This window comes from Pelophylax lessonae, assembly GCF_965119305.1.
Source record: "Pelophylax lessonae genome assembly, chromosome: 2".
NCBI classification, from domain to species: Eukaryota; Metazoa; Chordata; class Amphibia; order Anura; family Ranidae; genus Pelophylax; species Pelophylax lessonae.
In genome coordinates, this window is record NC_138769.1 from 310,735,639 (window position 1) to 310,761,887 (window position 26,249).

General features: G+C 42.9%; 1 protein-coding gene across 2 annotated transcripts in view; it reads left to right on the top strand.

Moving 5' to 3' along the window:
- Positions 1–26,249, top strand: part of CUEDC1 (CUE domain containing 1) — a 217,643-nt gene that overhangs the window by 132,826 nt on the left and 58,568 nt on the right. For both annotated transcript variants that reach the window (XM_082246151.1, XM_082246150.1), the window contains exons 4-6: positions 8,086–8,212; positions 14,776–14,962; positions 25,333–25,416. In XM_082246151.1, coding sequence (XP_082102277.1) covers positions 8,086–8,212; positions 14,776–14,962; positions 25,333–25,416 — 398 coding nt within the window. The remainder of the gene's footprint in view (positions 1–8,085; positions 8,213–14,775; positions 14,963–25,332; positions 25,417–26,249) is intronic.

A 26,249-nucleotide genomic window follows, 5' to 3' on the forward strand; every position in this document is an offset into this window, starting at 1 on the left:
CACTGCAGCTGTGCCGAAATAATGGACTCCAGTTTGCACCCCACCAGCCAATCAAAAGTCCGAAAACCTGGCACCTGAAAGCAGCTTAGGGAAAAGATGACCATGACCGACAAGGTATATAATCTTTGAATTGCTGGAAGGAGGACCTGAGCATCTTTTAGAGCTTAGTTTGGTGTTAAAACTAGAGCAATGGTAAAGTGGAATCACTGCCTATAGTAGTCATGTGTCTGCTTTTACTTTTAAATCTGCCCTACCTAAAGCAGATTCTTATTTGCTTTGACAACTTGGGCTCCTTCTTACTGCCAAAAAAAAAAAAAAAACATATTCAGTACACTTCTGCAATACATTTTTCCAGGAATTTTCTCTTTAAAACCACTGTAAGTACGTATTCTGACAAAAACAATGTTCTCTTATTATTCTTTATGGGTTGACAACGTGGTGCCAAACCAGAGACAATTCTGGTGGGTTGATTAGCTTCCTTGTTAAATTGACCTCAGTGTGTTTATATAAATATGGTAAAAATATAGATTTATGTAAAAGCTTTTTAAAGATAGGCTATGCTTATGATTTTAGATCAGCAGCTTGTTCATATTATTGCGTAATATAATACGTGAGAATCCTTTTCAATATGCTCAATGCAATTTCATGAGAGCCTCAGGAGGTTTTTGTTTTATCTCAGCTGCAATTTACATTTTAGGGATATAAAGTAAAATGTGTCATTTTGATAGCATTTTGTTGTGCATATATCTTTCACCTGGGTAACATTCAGTTTGTTTCTAAGAGGAAATCAGGAAATGTTCAAATTGAGTCATAAAGAGGTTAAATTCATGCTATAGTTGATATATTTGAAGTCCACATTCCAAAGTTTGACATGTGAGATCCGAAAGTAGTGGTAGAGCATATTTTGGATGGTAATAACATTATCTGCAGCGGATTTTACCGTATGTGCACAAACACTGCCACCTGCTGGAATATTTAGGAAATACTGTTTATTTTGTAGCATAATCTGCATTCCGATCTGCTGAAATCACTGGACAGTCTCTTAATAGTTGTGCTCTTGTGCTAAAGTAACAGGAGAACCATGAGTTGCCAATATATTGCCTTAAAAGTATACTCCAAATAAAAGTGACAATGAAGTCTTGAATTACACACAGGTTGTACAGAGCTTTTGTTTTACCTCTAAACTGTTTTGCATTAGGCCGCCAACTCCTTGAAGTGAACCTGTTACACAAGTGAACAGTCTTCTTAAGTCACTGTAAAGAAGAAACAGAATACCTATCTATACTGCCTCTAACAATGCCTAGTTGCTTACGAAATGTTCCCAGAAGTCTACTGGGAACCAAAACCCTCTGTTCATAGTGGAAGAGTAGATCTCTTGTGTCCTCCTCTTTATTCAGTGATCCTCCTGCTGACCTCCACATTATTTAGGTTTCCTGAAGTGTCAGCAGGAGGGACCATTAAGAATTTTGAGGGGCACAGGAGATGCGCTGCCAAGTGTCAGTTTCCCTGCGGACTTGGGGGGATAATTCCCTAACAAAGGAGCACCATTCTGCAACGATGGTAGCAGCGTAGCCAAGGGTTTTGTCTTTACAGATACATGGCTTGTAAAGTAAATTGGTGTATTGGTCTTGCAGTGTAAAGCCAATTTAATGTGCCCCACCTCCCCATTCCATCTCTGGCAAGTACACAAAGAAAAAACCCTGTGTAAGCTTTAAGTTCATAATGGTTGAAATTTAGTACAACCGTTGCTTTGCCCTATGAAGGTTAAACACAGGTTCACTTTAAAATGAACCTGTACCTACGTAGTAAATGTTTAGCTTTACCTTCAGCTATGTAGTGCAAGGGCCGGTCTGATTGCATATAAATTGAAAGTGTTTAGGTTTGACCTCATATTATATGGTTTTGGTAAATCTAAAAAAGTTGAACAAGAAAATTGTATAGTGTATGGCCAGCCGAAGTCAGGGAAGACTGAGATTTTAGGCTATTTTGAAAGTTTTAGATTTAAGGTCTACTCTAGTCCAGTGTTGATATACAATGCTTGTCCATTGCCATAGTAGCACTGTCAGGATAGGTTATAAAAGTGTTAGCTGTAAGAAGCACCCGACAACATACAGTGATTCCAGACCTATCCCTGTTGCAATGGTAATATGGACAATAGGTGAAGCTGTGTACCTAGGTACATTTTTCTGGAGGTGCGAATGAATATCTCTCTCCAAAATACTCAAATACCTTTTTAACCAGATGAAAAGCCAATGCCATTCTGTTTTTTTTCTGTCATCCTTTAAACAGCACAGCTTCCACAGCATGAAATCATGTGATATGTTTTGCAAAATCTAGTTACAGTGCATTACATAAAACTCAAACTAACCTGAGTGCACCTTCTGTGTTTAGTGCAGTTCAATATTTCCTTTTAACCACTTCAGCTCTGGTAGGTTTTACCCCCTTAATGACCACGCCATTTTTTGCGATTCGGCACTGCTTTTACCGAAAAATTGCACGGTCATGCGACGCTGTACCCAAATACAATCGATGTCCTTTTCTTCCCACAAATAGAGCTTTCTTTTGGTGGTGTTTGATCACCTTTGCAGTCTTTAGATTTTGCGCTATAAACAAAAAAAGAGCGACAATTTTGAAAAGAAACACTATTTTTTACTTTCTGCTACAAAACATTCCCAATAAAAAAAATGTTAAAAATCTAAATTTTTTTTATCAGTTTTTAGGCCAATTTGTTCTGCTACATATTTTTCGTAAACAAAAATCCCAAGAAGCGTATTTTAATTGTTTGCGCAAAAGTTATAGCTTTTACAAACTGCAGGACAGATTTTTGGGCTTTTTATTTTTGTTTTTACTAGTAATGGCGGCGATCAGCGATTTTTAGCGGGACTGCGGCATTGCAGCGTATAGATCGGACTCCTAACTGACATTTTTGACACTTTTTGGGGATCAGTTACATTAATACAGTAATCAGTGCTAAATATTATGCACTGTTACTGTATAAATGACAATTGGAAGGGGATAACAATGGGGGTGATCAAAGGGTTTAATGTATGCCTAGCATTGCTTACTGACTGTGGGGGGGGAGGGCTCTGTGACGGGCACAGAGAGATCAGGGTTTCAGCTTAGCTGAAACTTGTGATCTCTCTCTGCCTGTGACACAGAAGACCCGCCTGCTTTGTATACGTAAGCAGGCGGGTCTTCTGTCAGTTTCTCTGAATTAGTAATTCTCTGATTTTCACCTTGGACTGCAGCCCTTTTCAAATCTAAACAAGTACAGTTTCACTTAAAGTGGAGCTCCACCCAAAAGTGCAAGCTTGGCTTGTCTGCAACCTTCTCCCCCCCCCCCCTCCACTGACACATTTGGCACCTTCTGAGTCTGAGGGGGGTCTTGGTTTTCACAGCGGTGAACTGAGCCAAGACTTCGCCCCCCCCCCTTCACCCGCATGCTTCTGGGACACTTCACTCCCTTAGTCAAGATGGCGGCACCCACACCTGATAGCAGATTAAACAATCGGCTCAGGTGAGGACACCCCTAGAAACCCAGACATGTAAGTGTCATAATATTAAAAGTCAGCAGCCACAGTATTTGTAGCTGCTGACTTTAAATTTTTTTGTGAGAGCCTGGAGCTCCACTTTAAATGATGAGGTTGAAAGAAGACCATTTTATCTATTTCAACCTATAGAAAAACCTCCAGATATCGATAGCTGCTCCAGAAAAGGGCAAAAAAAACAAACAAACTGAAAAACCCTATAAGGCATGGTGCAGCAAAAAATAAATCCAGATCCCTGGAAGGAAGTTAAATATTCCCTGGATCTGCAATCTCCTGTGTTAGTACCTATAAGTGTTAAAATCCAGTTATATTTTGTGTATTTGAGAATGTATCCAACTCTGTTTAAAAATAAAAAAAAAATTTACTGAGCTGAACAGAACTAGTTCTGACTGTTCGGAGATTGAAATACTAAAATTTGCATACAAGGTTTTATCAGCCTTGATATACAGTAGGTAGTTTTGTGTGGTTTTAAAACCTATTGCCGAATTGATTCTACATTCAGTCCATAAAGATTGAGATCTTTCTGAGTAGAAACTATCCCAATCTACAGTGTTTGTTACATGAGTATCCTTAAGTGTAGCAAAGTTTTGTTCTCGCTTTTCCTCTTAGACCCCGAACATGCAGTCATACTTCTTCTTTCAGTGAAGAAACCCTTTCTTGGTCTTTCTCCATTTTTTTTTTTTTTTTTTAAGCACCCGTTGATCTCTTCATGTAGCGAAACTGCTTAAACACCTTTATTTGCAATAGTCTATAACCCTGTTCCTTACATCTTAGTCTCAACAACAATTGGTTTAATTTTTGCTCTTGCATTCAGCTGAAAATTTTCTCATGAATGTGGCGACTACCAGAAAACTGACTTGTGACTTCCTCAGAGTGACATTTTCCTGCTTCTATTCCCTGATCTCTTCCTTGCATTTATCACTGTAACTTCCCATGGATTCTGCAAACCTGGTGCTTTCTTGGCATACAGGACATTGCTGGTTTTGGTTATCTTTATACTAAATTAGCCCTCTACATTTCTCTCGGAATCTGTCCTTATATTTTTTTCCCAGTTGGAGGTCCCCAAAGTTCTATCCTCACTGGAGTTCCCCAAAGTTCACTCCCTATTGCAGTGCTCTTCTCTTTCTACAATGCCACCTTTGCCAAACTTAATTAGTTCATTCTTTGGCCCCCGTTCTACTATAATGATTATACCAGGATCCAGATGACCCATTGTCCTATCTGGCATAGCCTTTTGAACCGTTCACTTATGGGAGCCTTGAACGCTACCTAACCTAATTTGAAATAAATTCTGGACACCTCTTTAACTGTAAACTAAACTGTCATTCTGACTTCTTCACTTTCCTGTCTTGATGTATTACCCTAGTCTCATTGATCTATTTGGTTTACACCAAGATAGTCTGTAAATCCTGCTGCTTGAACTGGTGCAGCACCTCCAAAATACACTCTCTGTTAATGCAGGAGACCTCCACAAATATCTGTGCTTAAAATATCTTGCCAACATCCTGTATCCTGTTTTCCATTTACTCAGCTCTCATCGTTGCAGTCCTTCATGAATGTGGTTATCTACCTAAAACCACGTCTGATCTGCCCTTCTCTACTAGTCTCTCTCTAGCCTCCAGTCAATCTGACCATTTTCTTTTTTTTCTTTTTTGGTAACTCCCATTTTAGCCCTTACGTTAGAACAGTTCCTGTAGACCAGGGATGGCGAACCTTGGCATCCCAGATGTTTTGAAACTACATTTCCCATGATGCCCAACTACACAGCAGAGTGCATGAGCAAGGGAAATGTGGTTCCAAAACAGCTGGGGTGCCTAGGTTCGCCATCACTGCTCTAGACCCTCCTTTTCAAAATTGCAAACCAATCCTTCATTCTGCTCTAAACCGCCATGACCAAGCAAACCATGCCATCCTCTGCAGCCACTGCTTTCTTATCTCTTCTCCTAGTGTTCTGCCATCTATATAAATTTACCAATCTATTTATAGCCTCCATATCAAACTTTCAATTAATATTATTTGTAAAATTTGACAGAAAAATGGGATTGAATTTCCCACCTGATATCGGCTGAAAAAAAATCTATCTTCATATTGATCTTTCAACAAACCGTGCTGCTCTGTAAATTTTATTTCTGCGTTTTGACAGATACCCCCAGTTCCAGTAGTAAATGGAACCTAAGAATATAGATTGCTTAGTTGCAGGTGCTCATATCTGTGATTCCTGGTGGATGGGAAAGTGGTTGAAATTTACTGTTACATGTATGGCCTGTGTCAAATGTCAGGCAGCATCGGCCGGTTCCATAGAAATCAGCTCACATTCAGCCAGTGCGTACTGCAACTGGTCCAACAGACCAGCTTCTGTCGAAGGGGCATGAACCAAAAAAGTTCCCCTGACCAGCTCCCACTCAGCGGTCTCAGCCAATGGCTAAGAGCACTGACTGGAGTGTTCTGGCATGGGAGAGTGTCCCCCTGTCACTACACAATCGAACAACAGGGGGGATAGCTATACTAACATCGGATAGTTAGTACAGCGGCTCCTTCTGAGCTGTCAGTTTTTTGTTTTTATTTCAGCCTGCTGTGTGGAACGAAAAATAACTAGCAGTGTGTACTAGGCTTTTCAGTGTAACATTGTTTGCACAGGCTCTTATTACCTCCTGTACTTTTTTTTTGGACTTTGTATTGTGTACCTCTTTTGTATTGAAAGTATAACACTGAGTGGTATATTGGTGTTTTTATCTTATTATTTTTTTAATAATCTTGACTGCACTGTCCTAGCAAATATAGTAATTTTACGACTACATCTATCTCATCATTGTGGACATTAAGAATGTCTACAAATCTTCTGCGCTAAGTGCTGAAGTATAGGAGAAAAAAAAAAGTACTAGGCGTTTGATCACGTGACCAGCTGTGGAGTGAACTTGGAGCTGCATTTTCCCAATTAAGGAAGAGCTTAAAACCAAACCCCAGGCAGATATAAATGACACAAATACTGCTCTATATTGAATAATATGGCATTAAAAAATAAAAATAAAAATGTAAGTATAAGCCGACCCGAGTATAAGCCGAGGCCCCTACTTTTACCACAAAAAGATGGGAAAAATGATTGACTCGAGTATAAGCCTAGGGTGAGAATGCAGGGCGGCGGGCATGGTACAGGAGAATGCAGGGCGGCGGGCATGGTACAGGAGAATGCAGGGTGACTGGCATGGTACAGGAGAATGCAGGGTGACTGGCATGGTACAGGAGAATGCAGGGTGACTGGCATGGTACAGGAGAATGCAGGGTGGCTGGCATGGTACAGGAGAATGCAGGGTACTGGCATGGTACAGGAGAATGCAGGGTACTGGCATGGTACAGGAGAATGCAGGGTACTGGCATGGTACAGGAGAATGCAGGGTGACTGGCATGGTACAGGAGAATGCAGGGTACTGACATGGTACAGGAGAATGCAGGGTACTGGCATGGTACAGGAGAATGCAGGGTGACTGGCATGGTACAAGAGGATCCGGGGTTGTGGGCATACTACAGGAGATGCAGTGCTGTGGGCATGGTTCAGGTGGACCATGCCCACAGCACTGCATCCCTTGTAGTATGCCCGCAGCCCTGCATAATGGCAGGTAGTGCAGCTGTTTCACTTACCTGTTCCAGAGGCGCCTTCATTTTAAAAATGGCGCCGCCCGGCACCGACACGTCATTGCGCACGCGCCACCGCCACTGGTATACTTTCAGCTATTTCCGGCCTCTCCCGAGCGGTGGCGGCGCGTGCGCAATGACACGTATGCGCCGGGCGGCGCCATTTTTAAAGCTTAAGCACGTCGGAGCGGCCAGGGACTTTTTTTTTTTTTTTTTCTTGACTCGAGTATAAGCCGAGGGGGACGTTTTTCAGCACAAAAAAATGTGCTGAAAAACTCGGCTTATACTCGAGTATATACGGTATCTGAATTTTGACTTGGTATCAGCATTTGTCAATCCCCTATGCAGAAAAGCTCAGAGGAAGAAGCAGCTCAAGTAGGCAGTCAGTTGTGCTGTGTCACATGCTAACAAAAGGGAGTGACGGGTGACAGACGAGCTTATCAGTCTGCTGCTTATCCTTTCACTGTCCAGTCACAAGCAGGGAAAGGAACAAGCTGCTGAACTGCAGCAGAGAAAGATTAGGTCTTTTCTGTGTAGTAGAGCTGTGCAAATATCAGGACTGTATGGACAGAAATAAAAATCCTTTGGCAGGTAAAACAGCTCTCCTATATGTATTTTAGTTGTTTTTCTGGAGTTCAGCTTCAAGTTAAGATTTGAAAGTCGTATAGGGAAAAATGCCTGTGTATCCAGGCTGTAAGCACACCAGACTAAACCATTGCTTTGAGCTATGTACTTTCGATTTTGATTGCTGTTTCCATTAAATCAAATTTACAGTTCAGATCGACCAGTCTATTACCTGTAAGTGAAATATATAGGTTTATATAATAAGGCAAAGTGCATTTAATCAGAATTGTGTTTCTAATATTAGTGTTTGTCAATTCTTATTGTGTATTTTTTCCATTAATAGGATTGATGTGATTTCAACCAGTAGCTCTCAGGTACCAAAACTGTGTAGGAACTGGAACCCCCCACTCTTAGGGAACTTGCCTGATGATTTTCTGCGCATTTTACCCCAGCAAATGGACAGTGTTCAGGTGAGAATCCTAAATTATGTTTTGCCGCATATGAGTAATGATCATCACGATTCAAGGTAACTGAATCCCATATCGTGTACTTACTCAATAACCTTTATTTAGGTAACAAAGGTGTATGTATATCAGTCTGTTTTCTAAAATGCAGCTGTCTAAAGCCCCGTACACACGTACCGATTATCGGCCGTAAATATTCGGCCGACGACCGATCGGCCGATTGTAGGCTTGTTAGTATGATGCTTCCGACAGCCGACAGCGCATTTTCGGCCGAACAGAATCCTTCGTGCAGGCATTAAAATTTTTGTTGGCCAACACCAGAACGGCCGATTGTTCGCCAGTCAGTACAGATTTCGGCAAGACTGGGCATGCTCAGAAAAGAAAAAAGACAAGGAAAGTTAACCATCACATGACATCACTTCTGCAGTCGGCTGTTGTTGGCCGACAAAATTCGTGTGCAGTCTTTTGCAGTTTTCAACAGACACGACAGCCCTGGACAAAAGACGGCCGATCGTTCAGCCGACGATCAGTACATGTGTACGGGGCTTTAGGCCCCATGCAGACTGAACATTTGGCCATCTCTCCTAGACTCCTTTCCTCCTGGCAGGATGGTTTTGGCAGAAAAAAAACATTTGACACTTGTAACGCATTTAGGTGCGTCAAGCGCTTTGGCGTTAATTTGTTTCATTGGTTCGAATAATAATTTACTCTGGCCATTGAAATGATCGAAAGCTCACTCGCCTACCGTTGACACAGATTTTGATATGTCAAGAGTTTTTTCCGCCAAAACTCTGCTGCTCCTGGACGCGCTGGCAGTGGGTTTTTTTTCTTCCACTAAACTACTCTGAATGGATTTGTGTGCATGGACACACAAGCTAACATGCAGGGACATTTGCAGGCATAAATAAAATGGCAGAAGCCACTATCAGTTTACCACGCAATTTCAGTAAAACTAAAGGAGATAATGCAGTAAGTTTTAACTAATATGGAAATTAAAATCACTGTGCTAAAGGTATAATGATAGTAGTAATGAGCAGCCAGCACTAGAATATAGGATACACTATATATTTTGAGTGCAGCGCTTAAAAATGAACTCAGTAAGATTGATCAATCAATTGTGGGTATAGGATGGTGTGTATGGGATTGTCTGTCTGATTTTATTTTTTCCCTTTTTATTGGTTGAACTAGATGGAGTTGTGTCTTTTTTCATCCTGACTAACTGTATAATAACATAAGTGATAAAATCTGTAGTGAGTTGATGTTAAAACTGTAATAAGTACACACTGGCCTTCTCCACTTGTTCATAAATAAGGGGAAACACCACGTGTCCTTCACCAATCACACTCTGAGGCTTACCAAAGGAGATATGACTCTCACATGAGAAGTCAAACCATATTGTAACCATAGGTGTAAACACATGACTCCATAGCACAGTTTCTCTCTCCATCTCCATCTGCGTCACAGTAATGTAAATACCAATTACGTAAATATGAATACCTCTTTTATTAACTATTAAAAGCACATCAGCATTGAGTATAGTAATCCACCCAGAACTAGAATTCACTCAAATGGCATGCCAGCATTTTTTTGCTGTCTAGCCTTCCTTGTGCCAGCAACTACCGCGTATCTAGCGTTTTTGTGCCAGCAACTTGCTGCTGTCTAGTGTTGCTCATGCCAGAAAAGTCACTTGTGTCAAGCGTTCCTTGTAGACTCCTTGGTGTCTAGCTTTCCTTATGCCAATGACGACTCTGATGTTTAGCTTTCATCTTGCAAACAACTCCATAGTGTCCAGAGTTCTTGTGCCATTGATTCCCTGGTATCTAGCATTCCTCATGTCAGTGACCCCCCATGTGTCCAGCATTCCTTGTGCCTGCAACTCCCTGGTGTATAGCATTTCTTGAGCCAGTAAATCCTTGTTGTTTAGCATTACTTGTGCCAGAAAACCCTTGGTGTTTAGTATTCCTTGTGCCAGCAAATCCTTGGTGTTGAGCATTCTTTGTGCCAGCAACCCCCCAGTGTCCAGTGGTTCTCTTTCCAACAACTCACTGGTGTCTAGCATTTCCCATGCTGACCTATTTATTCCTAAAGTAAAAGTTAGCATACATTTGTGAAAAACTCAAATAAACCTTAGGAATTAAATGTACACTAGAGATGGTAAAGTGTAATTGTCGGATTCATTCCTCCAGACTATATCACGTTTTATGCAGCCCTTAATATTCATTTTGCAGTAAGTACAAGCCATGGTTTTATGGTATACTGAAAGATAACAAAAAGTAACTGTTGAACCTAGAAGAAAAATTGAACATTTTTAATAGGCCTCTATTGTTCTGTTGTGCATGCAGTGCTAAGATTGCTTCAAAGTTTACAGCCTGCAGGGTGCTGATACGCACTTAAGAGTGTAATTTATGCTGCGCGAAGAACGGACTTTATAGGATATTTTTCTAAATGATTGACTAAATGTGCAGAATCCTAGGAAGATTTATACAATGTCAACCCTTGTTCCTGTCATGTTGCCAAAGGCTGACACTATTATCTTATATTTGATACTATAAATAGCTAATTTTATGCACAGAGCAGTTTGAATTGTATTTTTAAGATATTTCCTTTGACATGTTTGATTATAGCCCTGCTCTTTGAAACTGAGAATAGCAACTAAATATAGTATTCCAATTAAAATACTGCATGCTGCAACATATTTAATTTGTCCTTCTGAAATTAAGGGCATTACAGTCCTGCCCTGCAAAATGATGTCCCAGCTGTAGATTTGCTATTCTTTTAATGACCAATACCAAAATATTTTCATCACCAATTATTTTCCTCTGACGATGTTAGAATGTCTACTGAATGAACGTTGTCCTTACACTTGTGGTATAATGCATGTATTGCGCTGCATTAGCGAAACCGCATTAATACAGGAATCCTTTTGTAAATTGCAGCGACCTGTGTCACACCAAATAGAACAGTGCCATTTGAAATACATCAACTGCGACTCCAGGTGCAATTTGGTGGTAGCACACCTGAAGTCGCACCAGTGTGAACCAGGGCTTACAGTGGTAGCAATAAGAGGCTAGGCTTCTATGTGCAATATGAGAGGTAACCTTTTCTACCTTGTGAACGGATTCCTGAGAAATGGACAGTAAAATCTCTAGAGCTTGATGAGCGGTATAGGGGTTTCTTATGCTTCGTTTCCACTGAGCGGAACGGTTCGGGTCGGTACAGTTTGGAAGGGTTAGAATGGTCTGGTCTATTCAGGTGAGCGTTTCCACTGCAAGTCGGGCCACCAGGGACCATGCGGGGTTTACACCAAATGAGGTGTTTGTTTTGCTCTTTCATTTGACGTGAGCATTGATGGTTTCCTGTCCGCCAATCAGTGGACTCTATCGTGTGACGCCAGTAGCTCCGCCCTAACCGTACCGTACCATTTCCTATGGCCCTACATCTGAAGCAGGACCAGGAATGGTGCGGTTTGGTTCGGTTGTATGGGCCACTTTCATAATGGAAACACTCAAATTAGCGTACCGTACCGAACCGATCCGCTCAGTGGAAACGAGGCATTAGTGCCCCTTGTCTATATCATGGACCTAGGACCCAGGGGACTTCAGAGAGTACTTTGTGTCTGCACTTCAGCATTGCTGCATTATGTTTTTTTTAGGCCAGGTTAGGCTCACTTTAAAAAAACAAACAAAAGAGGGCACAACGACCTAGTGGATTATCCCACAATATTTAATAAGAAATAATCATCATAAATTACAGTGCATTTGGAAAGTAAAAATAAAATGAAGGGAAAAAAAAAATTTCATAAATATTCACAGCCTTTGCTCAATACTTTGTTGAAGCACTTTAGGCACCATTTACAGTCTCAAGTCTTTTTGAGTATGATGCTACAAGCTTGGCTCACCTATTTTTTGGGCAGTCTCTCCCATTTTTCTTTGCAGGACCTCTCAAGCTCCATCAAGTTGGATGGGGAGCATTGGTGCACAGCCATTTTCAGATCTCTCCAGAGATGTTTTATCGGGTTCAAGTCTTAACTCTGGCTGGGCCACTTGGGGACATTTACAGAGTTGTCCCGTAGCCACTTCTTTGGTATTCTGGCTGTGTGCTTAGGGTCATTGTCCTGTTGGAAGATGAATCTTCGCCCTAGTCTAAGGTCCAGAGTGCTCTGTAGCAGGATTTCATCAAGTATGTCTCTGTACATTGCTGCATTCATCTTTCCCTTCCTAGTCTCCCAGTATCTGCCATTAAAAAAGGCCTCATAGCATGATGCTGCCACCGCCATGCTTCACTGTAGGGATTGTATTGGCCAGGTGATGAGCGGTGCCTGGTTTCCTCCGGACATGACACTTGCCATTCAGGCCAAAGAGTTCAATCTTTGTTTCATCAGACCAGAGAATATTTGTTTCTTCTTCAGGTGCCTTTTTGGCAAACTCCAGGCAGGTTGTCATGTACTTTTTACTAGGGAGTGGCTTCTGTCTGGCCACTCTATCATACAGGCCTGATTGGTGAAGTGTTGCAGGGATGGTTGTTCTTCTGGAAGTTTATCCTCTCGCCACAGAGAAACACTGGAGCTCTGTCAGAGTGACCATGGGGTTCTTGGTCGCCTCCCTGACTAAGGCCCTTCTCCCTTGATTGCTCAGTTTGGCCACGCAGCCTGCTCTAGGAAGAGTCCTGGTGATTTCAAACTTCTTCCATTTACGAATTAAGGAGGCCACTGTGCTCATCTGGACCTTCAATGCTGCAGACATTTTCTGTACCCTTCCCCAGATCTATGCCTTGATACAATCCTGTCTACAGACAATTCCTTGAACTTCATGGCTTGGTTTGTGCTCTTGACATACACTTTTAATTGTGGGACCTTATATAGACAGGTGTGTGCCTTTTCCAAATCCTGTCCAACTTAATTTACCACAGGTGGACTTCAATCAAGTTGTAGAAACATCTCAAGGATGATCAGTGGAAACAGGATGCACCTGGGCTCAATTTTGAGTGTCATGGCAAAGGCTATGAATACTTATGTACATGTGATTTTTTTCGTTTTTTTTTTTTTAATACATTTGCAAAGATTTCAAACAAATTTCTTTCACGTTGTCATTGTGGGTTATTGTTTGTCTAATTTTAAGGAAAATAATGGATTGAATCCATTTTGGAATAAGTCTGTAACCTAAAATGTGGAAAAGTGAAGTGCTGTGAATACTTTCCAGATGCACGGTATACTCATAAACATTTAAAATCGCTCACTAAGCTACTCATCTGCCCTTTAGTCCCAAGTACAGCAAACTCCAGAGTACAGGGGGACCTCACTGGGGCCCTTACTGGCTGACACGTTTCAATGGCAACACCTTCTTCCTTAGAGCCAAAACTTTAAGGCTCACCCTAACATAGCTGTGACTGCAGACAAGAGTTAGGAGGGCCCATTCACACCAGAAACTGCACAGCTACTGCTCATTTATTTTAATGCACATTTGCATACTTTTTATGCGGATTTACATTCAGTTGATGCACATTTTTCTATCTGCATTTATCATGTGAGGTAATTTCCTTCTTCTTTCTTCCTTTGGGCTTTTATGTACCTGCGGTGCATTGCTGTGCATTTGCATGAGTTTACACACTTTGCCGTGTTGAAAAATGCAGCATACTGCACTGTTTTTTTTTAATGCACTGTAATGGTGTGAACTATGCCCATTGGATAACCTAGATTTTGGACTGCCTATGCAGTTTGAATGCAAACATTTTTTTTTTATCCCACTGCATCTGGTGTGAATGGGCCCTAAATGAACTTTCTGGGATGGCAACTATTATTGAAAATAGACAATTGAAAAATTGCTACTTTATACTCCATTCACACTGCTGGGACATGGGATCTCACTTGGGAGACCCCAAGTCGCGTGACATCAAATTCATTGTTTCCCTTTGAGAGCAGTCTTAACTGATGCTACACAAGTCGCTCCGACTTCAGAAAAGGTTCCTGCACTACTTTGGTCCAACTTGGGTGCGATTTCAGCCCCTTGTACAGGCCCCTAAATGGCATCCAAGTCAAATAAAGTCGGAAGGAAGTCACAGGGCAAAGCCGCAGGCAAATTCGTACAACTTTGACGTTGCAGCAGTGTGAACCAAGCCATAGAGCAAATCAATGTGGCTGGCTCCTGCTCTCTGCAACTTTCAATCTCCACATAAGAGTAAGAAGTGGAGAGTGCAGTCTGGAGTCAGCCTGTTACTTTAGAGAAGGGAAATGCCTTGCCATTCTAGACTATGGGGCGGTGTATCTGCATGCAGCGTAGAGAGACTCCATTCTTGTCCCTACACGCTAGGATGACATCATAGGACACTGCAAGAGAAAGGAGCCCCCTTGACACAAAAAACTTGGCACAGCAATCATGGCCTCAGCCTAAACTGGTAAATTGGCAAGGATTAAATTAAAAAGAAGCTGCATACTCAGTAAGTGGTTATCTGTTGCTGAAAGGGTTTAAAAACTGAAGGTTTAATATAACTTCAAGTTTTAGTCCTGTTGCCTCCTAGTGTTTCATATGCCTACAGCATTGGAATCCATATTCCATTTGTTTTTTTATTTCTAGGGTTGCCAGAGTGGACTTTCTTCATTACAATGTGAAGACTCCAAAAAAGAGAACCATGGGTCTGTGGACCAGGAAAGGAAGTTGAAGCAGTATTTGCAGGATGAGAGGATTGCACTCTTTTTACAGAATGAAGAGTTTATGAGAGAGCTTCAGAGAAACAGAGATTTTCTCCTTGCACTTGAAAGAGGTAAATTATATTGAAAAATAAATGTACAAATCTTGTCAAATCAAGCAAATTTGCTTTGTAACCTCAAGAACAAGTCCAGTACAACATAACTAACTACTGCTAGTGAAAATGATTAGCTTTTGGCTTTAAAAAGCTTTAAATTAAAAAGAAAAAAAAAAAAAAAACTTCTTCAATATTTCTAGTATATTTAGGGCTAGTTCACATTGGAACCTGCGTGGTTCCTTGTGTTGTGGTTTTGAAGGCCCATTCATTTGAATAGGCTGCCAAACTCTACACACCAAACAGCATGGTGCTATGGCTTGGTGGGTGCAAACGTGCTGGGTTTAACCAATGCGTTTGGGGTGCAATCAACAATTAATGCAAACGAAATACATGCAGCAATTACCAAAGTGTAGTTAAAGAAAAAAAAAAAAAAAAAGTTGATTTTAAATGGTGACCAATAATAGTGACACCCTCTCTGTAGGGGTCTCCCAGTTATCTAATATTGATGTGCTTTCGAAATAGGCAACGTGTTAATATAAAAAACAACAAATATACCAAACATACAGTTTAACAGTGGTGGTGTCACCCCCTTACATAAAATACATAATGTGTATTAGATAATAGTCTCTAAACAGTCCAGAAATTAACTCCACTGTGCTTGTCCTCAGTAGTCCTTATATATATACACACAAACACACACACACTCCAATTCCATTAAGTGCAGTTCTCCAATGTTTTTGCAACTCTGTGCAGTGACTTAACTTATTTTATGTTAAAAGATCACGTGAATTCCCCCACTGGTATTCTTAGCATCTCACCTCCATATGATATTCAATCCAAAGTGTTTTTTTGCGCTTTAAGTTGGGACCAACATTAGGTAATAGCTGCAGATTTTTGTGAAAAGTTCTTTTGATGACCAAGGAGATCCACTTCTCAAAATGTGGGATCGAACATGCTCAAAGGAACAAAGATGGAACCATTCTTGTGCAAATTGTATAAATGAAAATTTTAAATTTACCAAACTATTAAAATGCACTAACGTTTGCATGTGCACTGAATCTAGCACACATAGATTTACATGTTAAGGTGGGACACTAGTCCCCTTAGGTAGCATAAAACATTGGCTTCACCGCTCCAATAATGATTGACACCACTTCCGTTGACGTAATGACGTCATTGGCTCCACTCCGATTCATTTCCTCAGCACCGTGTGACTTTATCAATGGTTAACAATTAATGGCACCCGTGCGTGTCTCATAAGGGCAGTGCTTTCGCGTGCGGCATGGAAAACGTGCACAGAAGTGATTTTCCCGTATTGTGTTCTAGTGTGAATGGGCCCTTAAGGGTTCTGTTTGGCTTATTAGACAATATGTCTTTAATGGTTCAATGCTGTTTTTTTTTTTTTTTATTATTTATTTCTTCCCCTTGCTTTTCAATATTTTTTTATCTCTTTTGTTCATTGACAGACACTGCTCCAGAATCTTCTTAACCATTGGTTTATGCTGCCCCCTACAGGGGTAGGACACTAGGCCAGAAGAAGCTTTACCACGCCCATGGGGCTGTCCCAGGGGGTATACTCCCACTTCCTGCTTCCTTGCTTTGTCAGGAGTAAGTACCTAGTTCCTTGCTGGGATCTCTGGTCCTAGCATTTTTTTTTTCCTTTTTTAAATGGAATTTTTTTTCCTCCATTCATTATTTCTGTTTCTGTGAGAACCACAATCAACTGCTGGACTGGGCGTCGAACTGAATATCCTAGTGCCTTATGGTCTCCTAGTCCATCCAGTGAGCACGCGGGCCTCAGCACTAGGTCGGCCGCAACATAGCCCCACTGGATGGGGGCTGGCTGGCAAGTTAGATGTCTTGCAAAGACACATACAACCTGGTCACGGCCTGAGTCGCAGCATGCCTCTGGCCCGCAGCACCCCCATTCCGAAGGTGTGGTGGTCTGCCAGGAGTAGTGCCCACCCGGTTCCATGGTGTGGAAAGTACTGTCCCCACTCCCCCGAGTGGCCTTTTTGGGGTGGACGTGGGCCCCTCCCTGGGACTTTCAAACTCCCGGGTTCTCTTCCTTCCTATATAGCGTCTTCCCCCCCCAAATCTCGGGGTCCCCTGTGGACCACCCCCTATTCACCCACACTAGCTCCCCCCCCAGGGGTGACCATACCTGAAAACTCAGTTTGGGGGTGTCGAGCGGGCGATGGGGGGGGGGGGGGTCCTAGTGGGGGCGATGGGGGGGCTCCTTCTTACTGTTAATGCATTTCTGGGGGGTTCTGGGAGCCGCGAGGGCACCGCGTGGAGCCGACATTTTGTTGTGGATGGCTGCTGTTTATATCAGTGGCCATGTTTGTGTTGTCCGGCAGCCATTTTCTAGTAGTTTATCATCAAATAGAGCAGTGGCCATGTTTTTGGAGCCTTATGGGCGGTGTTAACTCCTGGATTTCCTCTTTCTCTCTGATTGACGCATGGCGTGCAGCTTTGGCGCTCTGCTCTGTACCTGACCAGTGGTGGGCAGTCCCTGTGGGTGGAAAACAGCTCTCCCTCTCCCCAGCGGGCAGGGGCGGGGTGTGCTGGGACCTGTGGTGCTGCTAGCATGACGGTGTGGGGGGGGGGGGTCACTTAGCAGTGTTTTCTTATTTTGCTATAGTAGTTCCCTGGGTTAACCCATGGATTCCCTGGAGCATATTTCACCGCCTGATCCTCTGAGTCTGCGGGGTCCCCTGGGTCCCAGCCGGTTTTGTCTGCAATGACGGCAGTCCTGGAGTCCCTAGTGTCCAAAGTAGATATGGTCCTGCATAACAGGACGGGTAAAAAGCGGCCCCCGCCTTCACATGCATCCTCTGTCTCCTCAGATTCAGAGGTTGATTTGGCCGCCAGGGATGCGAGTCACCCTACTGGGTTTGTGTCCACGCACTGTGAGAGCTCCGATAGTGAGGAGGATTTCTTTTTCCACTGCAGCCACGCTTGAAAAAGGCGCTAGTGGATGCACTGATTCGGTGTCAGTGCGGGAAATTTTATAACTGGAGGACGCAGCTGCTGCTGTGTCGGAGACACAGGTACATTTCTGTTCCCACAGATCCTCAAAGGCGGCAAAGGTTTTCCCTTTTCCTGCCTATTTTGACAAAATTGTCAGTGAGGTTCCCCTAAACGCACTGTTTGGGTGCCTTAAGCGTTTCGCTAGGAGGTATTTCTTTGAATCCCTGTTAAAAAAAAAGTTGACAGTCTCTCCTGCGGTGGACTCCAGGTTTCCAGGTTGAAAAAGCCACTCTCCCGGTGGAGGACTCTCTGGCTTTTAAAGACCCTTTGACAGGAGAGCCGAGACTTTGGTCCGACACATGTTCACCGTGGCCAGTTCGATCCTTAGACTGGTGTTTACCATAACTTTGGTATCCCAGACCTTAAAGGGGTGGGCAAAGTTTTTGCGCCAGGATCTGGAAGGGGAACAGATCCCACCTAACCTTCCAAGGATGGGATCATCGAGGGTCTTCCGGGGGGAGGAGGATAGTACTCTTCTCCTACAGGCTACCAGGGGCAAAGAGTCTCGTCGCTAATGTGGCCCTTTCTTCTTGGCTCATAAGCGGCCTTTTTGTTCCTCAGCATCTTGGGACAAGGGATCGAAATCCATTCAAGCCCCCTCAGGAGGTTCCAAGAGACACTGGTCTGGTAAGCCAAGAGCGGGTCCCTCCAGACCCACAGACAAATCCTCTTCAGCCTGAAGTGGTGCCCTCACCCGTATCTGTATCGCTTCCGGATCTGTGTACCTCCTTGATTCAAGACAGGTGAGTCCTCGAGCTGATTTGATCCAGCTACAAGATCGAGTTTCTGTCTTCGCCTCCGGCAAGGTTCTTTTCTTCCAACCTGCCTTTGTCCCCAGGTCGCCTGAGAGGTCTTCTTGAGGAGGTGTGAGATTTGCTTCTCCAGGGGGTCATTGTACCGTTTCCGGAATCAGAACGCTTCTAGGTTTTTTTTATTCAAACCTATTTACAGTTCCCAAGAAGGAAGGCAAGGTTCGTCCAATCCTGGATCTCAAGGCCTTAAACCGCTTTGTGTGGATACAAAAAATCCTGATGGAGTCCATTCGCACGGTAGTGGCGTCCCTTCATCAAGGGGATCTTCTGGCCTCTATCGATATCAAGGACGCTTACCTTCATATTCCAATTTATGTCAGTCATCAGCATTTTCTCCGCTTTGCCGTGGGCGAGGAGCATTATCAATTAGTGGAGTTAACCTTTGGTCTTGCTTCAGCTCCTAGGGTGTTCACAAAAGTGTTGGCCCTGGTGTTTGCATTGTTACCACAGTGGGGGATTGCGGTGCTGGGGTACCTGGACGATCATCTTCTGCGAGCAGAGTCTCAGACTGTTCTGGTTCCGTCCACCAAGTTGGACGATCTGGGTCTGACTCTGGACTTGGCCTCAGCCAGGATATTTCCTCCTGCTGGACAAGCTCCAGAAGTGGCAGGATGCCATTGGACTTCTGTTGCCCAGCAGTTGGCCGTTTCTCAGGACTTGCATGCGGGTGCTGGGCCTGATGGTCTACCCTTTGAGGCGGTTCTATTTGCACAGTTCCACGCGAGACCTCTGCAGAGAGAGACAAGAATCCACAGTCTGTAGACAATCTGATCCTGCTGAGCCGGGGTACGAGAGGGTCCCTGATCTGGTGGCTTAGTTCCCTGGTTTGACAGGGAAAATTCTGCCTTCCCTTGTACTGGACGGTGGTCACCATGGATGCCAGCCTGTCTGGATGGGGAAGTGTTTTGGGCATGGATTGTGCTTATGGGGTTTGGTCTCTGGAGTCCAGACTACCGATCAACGTACTGGAACTTCGGCCGATCAGACTTTGTCTGGCCCATTGGACATTTCGTCTTCAGGGGTGTCCGCTACGGATTCAGTCGGACAATGCCATGGCCGTGGCATATGTAAATCACTAAGGGGGAACAAAAAGTGTCCTTGCGGCTCGAAGTAGCCAGCATTCTAAGGTGGGCAGAACCTTTTCGTTCCAGCCTTCTCTGCTGTGCATATTTCAGGGGTGGAAAATTGGCAGGCGGATTACTTCAGTCGACAGGCCTTGGACCAAGGGGAGTAGTCTCTTCATCCGGAGGTGTTTCATCAGCTGTGTCTCCAGTGGGGAACTCCTGAGGTGGACCTGTTGGCCTCTCGTCTCAACAGGACAGTGCAGAGGTTTGTGGCGAGGTCTCGGGATCCTCTTGCCAATGCCACGGGCGCACTGGTGGCCCCTTGGGGCCAGTGCCATGTGATATACGCCTTTCCCCCGCTCAAACTTCTGCCGATACTTCTGAGGAGGATAGAGACAGAAGGAATTCCGGTCATCCTTGTGGCTCCAGACTGGCATCGCCGGTCTTGGTACGCAGATCTGGTACGGCTGGTCCCTGATGTCAATTGGCGACTCCTCTCAGAGAAGACCTTTTGGCCCAAGGGCCAATCTTCCATCCTGCTTTACAGTCTATGGCTTTAACGGCTTGGCTGTTGAAACCCAGGTGCTAAAGGATAGGGGGTTGTCGGACTCTGTGATTCTCACTTTGTTTAAGGCTATAAAATCGACCTCTAGATTTACCATCTGGAAGTTGTACATTGCGTGGTGGAAGTCTCTGGGGGTTTCTCCCCGTTCCTTTTCGGTGGCCTTTTTGGTGGTTCCTCCAAATGGTGTGGAACAGCGCCAGGCCTTGGGTACCATCAAGGGCCAAGTTTTAGCCTTGGTGATTTTCTTTCAACATCCTTTGCTTACACATTCCTTGGTTCGCATTTTTGTTCATGGAGTTTGCCTCTTGGCTCCACCCGTGTGGTCTCCGTTGCCTCCGTTGGACCTCAATTTGATACTGCCGGTTCTTCAGAAACCGCCTTTTGAAAAATATTTGCGAGATTCCTCTGCTTACATTATCCCAGAAGGTAGCCGCCTTGTTGGCGATTACTTCCACACGCAGTTTGTCCGAGCTGGCAGCTTTTTCTTGTCGTTCACCTTATTTTGTGGTTTACAAAGATAAAGTGGTGCTTCGCCCTGGTCAGTCATTCCTTCCTAAGGTTATCTCTGGTTTCCATCTGAATGAAGACATTGTGCTGCCTTCCCTGTGTCCTAAGCCTAACCATCCTAAGATTACCTTGCATTCTTTGGATGTGGTTTGGGCAATCAGGGTGTACCTGGCGGCAACCGAGTTGTTTAGAAAATCGGACTCACTTTTTGTCCTTGCGGATGGATCGCGCAAGGGGTTGGCTGCTCTGCCGCAACCATTTCCAGATGGCTCAGACAGACGGTAGTGCAGGCCTATGCCATCCAGGGTCAGGTTCCTCCTTTCCCTGTTAAGGCGCATTTTACGTGGGTGCTTAATGCCTCCTGGGCCTTCCACCATCAGTCAGTGATGCAGGTTTGCAAGGTGGCCACCTGATCGTCTGTGCACACTTATGAAATTTTGGATGTATTGGCATCTGCGGATGCTGCTTTTGGCCGCAAGGTTTTGCGGGCTGCTGTTTTGAGAGGACTTGATCCTTTTTGAGGGTGTATTGTTTCAGGTGAGCTCCAGTTGTTCCTGGTTGAGCTCCATGTTACCTGGTTGGCTAGGTTTAGCCTTTTGGGAATTTTTTCTGCTGTGTTTTTCCCAGCCTTTTGGGAATTTTTTCTGCTGTGTTTTTCCCACCCCTCATGTTTAACACTGCTTTGGGACGTCACAATGGTTAAGAAGATTCTGAAGCTGTGTCCGTCAATAGACGAAAGAGAAAATCGGATTTTCGTCTTACCATAAAATCCTTTTCTCTGATGCTCATTGACGGACACACCACCCACCCCTCTGAGTTGGGTTATTTTTCTTCTGACACTGCTTGCATTTAAACTGAATGCCTATAGTCGGAAGTGGGCATATACTCCCTGGGTTAAGCGTCGTAAAGCTTTTTCCTGCCTAGTGTCCTACTCCTGTAGGGTGCAGCATTACCCAATGGTTAAGAATATTCTGGAGCTGTGTCCGTCAATGCACATCAGAGAAAAGGAATGAGACAAAAATCCAATTTTTTTTTTTTTTTACAAAATTCAATTAATGACTGATTTTGTTTCTCTTATAGAATTTTATTTTAGATATTATATTTGGTTTTTAATATGAAGTTATTTCCATGTTTACACTTTTTTTTTAATCTGTTTCTCATATATACCTTCTTTTGCTTTTTTTTCCCTTTTTCCTGCCCCCGGAAGATCAGTTAGCACTGCACTTTTTTTTTTTCACAGGTCAGGGGGATGTGGTTCATATTTGAATGCACTTAAAGTGGTTGTAAAGCCACTTTGTCATGAGCATACATTCTCATCTGTTAGATAAGGATATGTGCCCCACTGTATGTGCTATATAAAACAATATGCTGATTTCTACCTTATTTCTCCCGGCGCTCACGTGACTGCTCACCGCTTACCTCTCCCAGGCTGACAGCTACAGCGGGAGGGGCTGAGAACTCCCACTGACATCAGCCAGGAAGAGAGCGAGCAGCGGGCGGTCATATGAGCGCCGAACAGCGCTCTATAGAAATCAGCATATTTCTTATACAGCACATACTTTGGGACACATATTGTTATCGAACAGAGGGGATTGTATTAATATAACCATGTTATATCAGCGGAAAGGGTGGCGGGGGGTGTGCAGAGCGGCACTGTCACTAGCTGACAGGCAGGGAGGAGGGGGAGAGGAGGACAGCAGAGAGCTGCTGATGACGGAGGTACGTAAATTGTTTGGTGTCTGGGCTCAGCAGCCATGATAAACTGTGGTCAGTTTAGGGAGAGGAGGGGCAGAGCCAGGCAGGATCAGCCAGGTATTTTAGGTTATAAAAGGGGCCAAATTACACAGCACAAGCATTGTGCTGTATAACATGTTCTAAGGGAACAGAATCAGTTTATTTTTTTTTTGTTTTAGGGTTACAAACACTTTAATATGAAAACCAGACTTTGCTTTGGACACTTCAGTTTTTTTTTTTTTTTTTTTTTTTGGACATTTCAATTTTGGATACATTTTGTACAAATTACAATTGCCAAAATCATTAAAACTGACGGTTGTCCTAAGCATTGTGGTTGTGGTGTGGTGGGTTAGCATTTTGAGGGTTAAAACTGGTGGGAAGGAGGAAGGAGGAGACCTATCTCCTTACCACCTGCAAACGCTCTCTGAAATATTATCCACCACAGAATGCGTTCCAGAGAGGTGGCAGAAATAGCCACATGTGTGAATGAGCCCTGTGTAACTAAATTGTGGGTTGCATTCCTACCTCTTGACTTGGCCCTACACAGAGTAATAGTGAATGACACGCATCTCTACATGCATGTAGTTTCCATATCTGTAGTTTTTAAATCTGTCTACTATAAGGTGATGTGTTCATAGTACTCATCAGATAACCTTGAAGTAACATTGAACTTTTTGATGGCGTCTTTGTTCCATTTTTAGTGTATACTATTGTTGCTGTGTAAGCTATGCATTAGAAGAAACAATGCTTGGTGGTGCTTTTACACATATTGCATTACGTGAAGCTCAGCTAAGGACTAGCTTTTTCAATGCGGCTTTTCAATGGGCTGTGGTTACTTTTATCAGGAAATGGCCAACTAAATGTTTCCTGGGAAGAATTACTTGAGGGCAGGTCTAATGCACACTTTCCAATCAATGAATAAATCATCCCGTATGTAATCCACTAATAACACAACCTAAAATATAGCTGTGCGAAATTTCATATAGTACGATCACAGCCTATTCTAATCACTCTCCGAAAGTCTCAGTTGTTTTGATATAGCAACTTTTAAAAAGCTTATGACCATTAAATGCATGAACTGTTTTCTTTAGGAGACTTTATACTTCTAAGTGCTAAGAGCTTCAAGGATTCTCACGTTGCGTATTTCTCTAGGCATCATGGAAAACATTGGTGGCATTAATATGAAAGTTTGATTTTTAGTTTGCTTTTTTTTTAAATAGACCCTGTCCCCACAGAATCAATTACAAAAATGTTCAACCCTTAAAAAAGATCAATACATACCTCCCTGGTTGCTGTTTTAGTGTGCCCTTCAGCCACTGTAGGTATTCCACACTTTTGGGTTTGTGAATAAATGCTCCTCCTGCCAGACTTGGCAGTTTCTCCTGCTGGCTCGTATGTCAGTTTTGAATGTACAATCTGGGGTGGGAGGGGGAGGGGGTAAGAGAGCTAAGATTCAACCTATCACAATTTGTTGAATAGTTGCACCAGATAAATAGTGGTGAAGCGGCAGAGTTTCAAGATGCAGGTCACCAAAAAGGTAAGTACATTCCATTTTTTTCAGGGTTGGTCCTGTTTGTGCAGAGTCACTTTAAGTGCAGGCAAGAACCAATCAGAATTCACAATGTATTGCTTTAACCTCAGCAAAGCTAGCTTTGAATTGTTTCTAAATGTTACGGAGTTGAAAAATTAATACTTAAGAAAAATAACTTTTTGTTGAGTAAGGCAAAAGGTGTCAGAACTGAGCAGAGTCGGAGAGATGCAGAGTTTGGTCATTATTGGCTGCATATTGTGAAAGATGCCCACTTTTGATGAATATGGCCAGAAATTCCAAGCAGGTGGGTTAACATTTGTGGAGCCTTACCTTAGCCTGAAACCTTTGAGGCGTGTCTAAAAAGTTTGGTGAATGGTATCTGAAAACAAACAAAACAGAAGATACAAAGCAATTACCTTTATTGGTCTTTAAAAGAATCGCCATGCTTCACAACACATTTTTGGCAATGTTCACAAAACTTCTGGAAACTGTCTGCAAAGGCTTCTTTAGGAATTGATTGCATAACGTGTGCCTTTCATGAAGCTCTTCAGACTGGGAAATGTAAAGAAGTCCGCAGGTGCCAGATCAGGGAAGTAAGGTGGATGATCGACAACGGGTACACCACGACAAGCCAAGAATTGGCACAGACGGATCACGCAGGTGCGTTTTTATCGTGCTGCAACATCCACTGTCCAGTCCGACCCTACCTTTCACACTAACTACGTTTTGACTGCCCGAAATTGGGTTTACCCTGATGCTCACGTGTACTCTACGCTATTTGGCGCTTCTTGATGTGTCTCTGAATAGCCATGTGCGCGCACCTGGCCCATGTTGCCGTTGAGATATCGGACCATTCACCAAATTTTTAAAACCCACCTCCTTTATCTGAAAAGCTGTAGGTTTTTTTAGTTGTAAAATAAATTAATTACATATCCACATACAAAATAAACAGCACGATTGGTATCCTTCTATTGTTTACAAAAAGTTTGAAGAAGAACACTTTTCCAGAAAATGAAAAACCCTGTGTAATTTTTAGTGCATTGAAGTTCTAGCTATTTTTAAACATTTGCTGTAGAATTAATTAATGCCATGTGTGCACAAAAGATAAAACAAAGCTTTTTTTTTCCCCCTCCTTTTGCTAGATCGTTTGAAATATGAGTCTAAAAAAACAAAGTCTAGCAGTGTGCCGGCAAGTAGTGATTTCAGCTTTTGCCCTTCACTATCAGGTAAGGACACGAGATAATAAAAAATCAATATGTTTTCTGCAGCTTTGGTTCTCTGTGATATTTACACAGTGAAAACATTAGTCATCAAAATGCTACTGTAATTAAGGTTCAGAAAGTAATATTTGCACAAAACCAATATGGAATCTTTGACCATGTTTGTTTCACGGGGCCAATCAACTTTTTCATATCCTATGCAGCACAATATACCCTAATGCATGTGCTTTTGTCATATATATTGTGCTTTTGTAAAAATCATGGCTTTCTAATATGTACATACAGTAAGTCCTGCCCTATCCAAAACACTTAATATATATCCGGGGCTATTCATTATAATACGAGACTGTGCAATCTTTTGACTCTCCTGGGCCACATTGGAAGAAGAGGAATTGTCTTTGGCTGCACATAAAACACATTAACAATAAGGATAGCTGATGAGCAGAAGAAAATTGGGCAGATCACTGATATAGATAATGTATCCATCTGTGTAATAAAATGTCATTATTTTTTTTCTTTTTGTAATATTTTTTTTATTATAAAAGTAGGAGGGCATCGGTGTGTATCGCTAGTGTGATATTTTACACTATTTTTGGTAAACCTCAAAATCTGGTTCGATGGATGTAGTAGAAATCCTCCATAAATTCTCAAGTTGCTCATCAGATATGCTGGTTCTAATTTTCCCCACGTTGCTTAACCACTTAAGCCCCGGAGGATTTGGCTGCTAAACGACCAGAGGGTATTTTGCGATTCGGCACTGCGTGACTTTAACGGACAATTGCGCGGTCGTGCGACGCTGTACCTAAACGAATTTGGCGTCCTTTTTTTCCCACAAACAG